Source organism: Chlamydomonas reinhardtii, chromosome 3 (assembly GCF_000002595.2).
Source record: "Chlamydomonas reinhardtii strain CC-503 cw92 mt+ chromosome 3, whole genome shotgun sequence".
Taxonomy (NCBI): domain Eukaryota; kingdom Viridiplantae; phylum Chlorophyta; class Chlorophyceae; order Chlamydomonadales; family Chlamydomonadaceae; genus Chlamydomonas; species Chlamydomonas reinhardtii.
Genome location: NC_057006.1, coordinates 8,377,588 through 8,381,120, shown reverse-complemented (window position 1 = coordinate 8,381,120; position 3,533 = coordinate 8,377,588). Strand labels below are relative to the sequence as shown.

General features: G+C 65.4%; 1 protein-coding gene across 1 annotated transcript; it reads left to right on the top strand.

Moving 5' to 3' along the window:
* CHLRE_03g1988632v5 (uncharacterized protein) lies at positions 1 to 1,381 on the top strand (the record flags this gene model as incomplete). Its single annotated transcript, XM_043061301.1, has 3 exons — positions 71 to 157; positions 554 to 628; positions 868 to 1,381. Coding segments are annotated over 3 exons (222 nt in total), but the record flags the coding sequence as incomplete, so codon positions are not given.
* Between the last annotated feature and the right edge of the window lie 2,152 nt (positions 1,382 to 3,533).

Below are 3,533 nucleotides of genomic sequence, written 5' to 3'. Positions count from 1 at the left end.
CTCCACCTGCCTGCCAGCACCACCTATCTCCCACCACCTCCCTCCACCTCCCACGCCACCCACCCCACAGGACGCTCTGTCTTCCGCCACCAACCGCACCACCAGCTCGCGCGAGGTCGGCGGCGCCACCTTCTACGACTACGACATCGAGTCGCCCGTGAGTGCCGCCGCTGCCGGTGCCGGTGCCAGTGCCGCCGAGCCAGTGCCAGTGCCGCCGAGCCAGTATGACAAGGGGGGTGGCACTTCTGACAGCGGGCACGTCAGCCCGCCCAGTCAGTCAGGCACACAGGGAGTCGGGCAGTCAGTCGGCAGTGAGACTGCACTGCACAGCACCGGCTGCATCTGCACCTGCACCTGCGCCTGTGCCTCTGTGCCCCGGCTGCATCTGCACCTGCGCGTTCCCTTTCTTGATATCTGCTCTCACCTCCATCCACCGCACTGACACACACCTCCACACCTCCACATACACTCTCACACACACCTCCACACCTCCACACACACACACACACACACACACACACACTCACACTCTCTCACACACTCACACACGCAGGACTACCACTACCTGGTGGCCATCACGGTGTCCAACGGCAAGGTGTTCTCGCTGTTCGTGCGCAGCCCCACCAAGGTGCGTGTGGGGTGGGGGGCAAGGGGGAAGATGGAGAGGGGAAGTTGGAGAGGGAGAGGAAGAGGAAGAGGAAGAGGGAGAGGGAGAGGGAGAGGGAGAGGGAGAGGGAGAGGGAGAGGGAGAGGGAGAGGGAGAGGCAGGGGGTGGGCCAATGGGCCATGGGTGCGTGCATGAGGTGCACCCTGTACCACTTTTCCAAGCATCCTTGCAATTCCCCCCACACACACACACACTCGCAGTCGTTCCCCGCCAACGAGGCCAAGCTCCGCCACATCGTGGAGACCTTCCGCCTGCTGTAATTGCCTGACATGTGTGCGTGAACAATTGTGCGGGTTTGTATGTTTAAGCGTTGGCGTGTGTTAACATGCGTGTACGGTCGGCGTCGCGCGGAATCGGAGCGCAGTGGTATCTAATGGTGGTAGCAATGCGTCAGTCGCGCCGTCCTGGCAGATTAGGCTTGAGGAAATGTTATTTGGCATTGTTTTGTCGGTGAAACGTGATGGGATGCGATGGGGTCCGACTTCCGAGGCAGTCTTCGAGTGAGGTATGCAGCGCGCGGCAGTCAGGCGCAGTTTTGACGGAGCTAGGTTGTTGGGGGGCCAAAGTGGGTGGCTGCATGTTGGCTGCGCCCCCTTTCGGTCCGGCCCTTTTGCCGAGAAGCCGAAGGTGTGAAGGGCACCGGACGTGTGTCGGGTAGATGTCGAGCGGTGAGGCGCCGTTAGTGCGATGCGGAGGTTGTAATCGAAAGCGAACCAACTGAGGAGGAAGCTTGTCGGCTGAGAAGCAGGGGCTGCGGAGCCGCCCGCGAGGCAGCACAGCCCAGAGCCCACCAGACCAGGGTGCAGCACACAGGGTGACCCAGGGACTCCCAGGGTGAGCAGGGTCACTGGGTCAGCCGGCTGCAGGGGTGAAAATGCTTGAAAAAACGCAACACGCACAAGCGAACATGACGTTGTAGAGCCGAGGCCAGTGAGCTAGCACAAGCAAAAAGGGTGGTGTGGAACCTTGGTGCCAAACAGCCCAACACTGCCCAGCATCAGCCCAGCATCAGCATTGGCACTGGCGCCGCTTCTGCGCAGTCACCAGCTGTGCCCCAGCCCCTGGCCTCCACAGCATTGCGAGAGGCCTGCGATGCGGCGCGCTGGAGTCGCCGTGAGACGCCTTCGCCGCCTACCGCCACACCTGCCCACACCGAGGAATGGGGAGGGCCTGCGCAGAGATGGGGTCATTCGCTGATTATGGCTTTAGCTGCCCTGAACTATCAACATGCATTCATTTAAGTTGCAGACTGTGAGCGAGCCTTCTCGAAACACTTGCAAAGCATGGTGGCATTTCAATTTGCCGCAACTTTGCTCGCTCAGAGTGACGCCTGCATAAAGTTCTCTACAGTTCTGATGTCTGTATAGCACATTCATCTACATTGCTTCGGGCAAGGCTTAGCAGAAGGCAACCGAGCTCTGCGCGGTCGTCGGTAGCAGACCAGTCCCAGTCAACAGCAGCCTGGAGGGAAAGCGAGCGCCCCTCATCCTCCACGGCGCCGGCCCCGGGCCCGTGGGAGGTAGCGGTGGCGGTGGCGGTGGAAGCAGCGGCGGTGGCGGGGCCGGGAGGCGCGGGGGTCCGGGGGGTGGGAGGGGGCGCAGCCGTGCTGCCAACGCCGCCGCTGCACCCGACCCCGACGCCTCCTTCGCTAGCGCGCCCGCTGATGCCGATCTAGCGGCGGCAGCGGCGGTGGCCTACGGCGGCAACCGCCGCGTAGGTGGAGGTGGAGGTGGAGGCGGGGGTGGTGGAGATGGAGGCGGCAGTCGAGCTGAGGGCGGGCTGGGGCACCCCCAGCAGCAGAGGACTGGCGGCAGGCAGGCGCCAGCGAACAGAGGGCCCAGCCCCGGACGTGGCGGCGGCGGCGGCGGCGGCAGTGGACAGTCAGGATTGGGAGCTGGGGCAGCTGGCGGCGGCGGTGGCGGAGGGAGATACGGCAGCGGTGGCGCTGCATCGGAGCGGCAGCAGCAGCAGCAGAATGCGTACGCTCCTGAACACCGCGTGACATCGTCTCGACACCTGCAGCGCCAAGGCGGTGGACCGGGTGGGGCGGGCGGCGGCGGTGGCGGCGGTCAGCCCGGCACAGCTGCTTTGCCGCCGCCGGGGTCAGGCGTGGCATCGGCGGCTGTGGCTGGGGCGGGGGCGGCGGCGCCGTCGGCGGCTGTGGCGGCGGCGGCAGCCAACCTGGTTCCGCCAGAGTCGTTGCGGTTGTTGGGGCCGCCGCGTTGGCAGCTAGACGGCGCGGGCGTGTCCAAGGTAGGTGTGAGGCATGTTCCTACTCGTGTGCGTCTGCGTTCGCGTGTGTCTGGGTTTGGTTGGCGCCTGTCCCGGGCATCGTCAAGCCTCTCGCGCACCCACCTACGCGCCTCTCCTTGAGACTCCGAACCCCGCATGTGCGCCCGTGCGTGCTGCTGCCCCCCTCTCCTTCCTGCCTTGCCCTAAGTACCCTAACACCGCCCTCTCTCCGTCCTCGTCTTCCTCCTCTTCCTCCTCTTCCTCGGCTGCTTCGGCTCTTCCCCCTGTAGCTGCTTCACAGCTCCGGTGGCGGCGACTTCCGAGTCATTGGCGTGCTGGGCACACAGGGCGCCGGCAAATCCTCCCTGCTCAACGCCCTACTGTACGACTCGCCCGCGGCGGCGGCTGTAGCAGCCGCGGCCGCGGCGGCTGTAGCAGCCGGAACAGCGGCTGTAGCGCCTGGCGGCGGCGGCGGCGGAGGGGGGGCTGCTGGCTCGGGCTCGGGTCTGATGCCGCCGTTTGTGGTGGGCGGTGGCGGCGGTGGCGGCACGGGTGCGGGAGGTGACGTGGCGCACACGACGTCGGGCCTGGACCTGCGAGTGAGTGGTCCGTATGGTGCTTCCTGTCTAGGTCG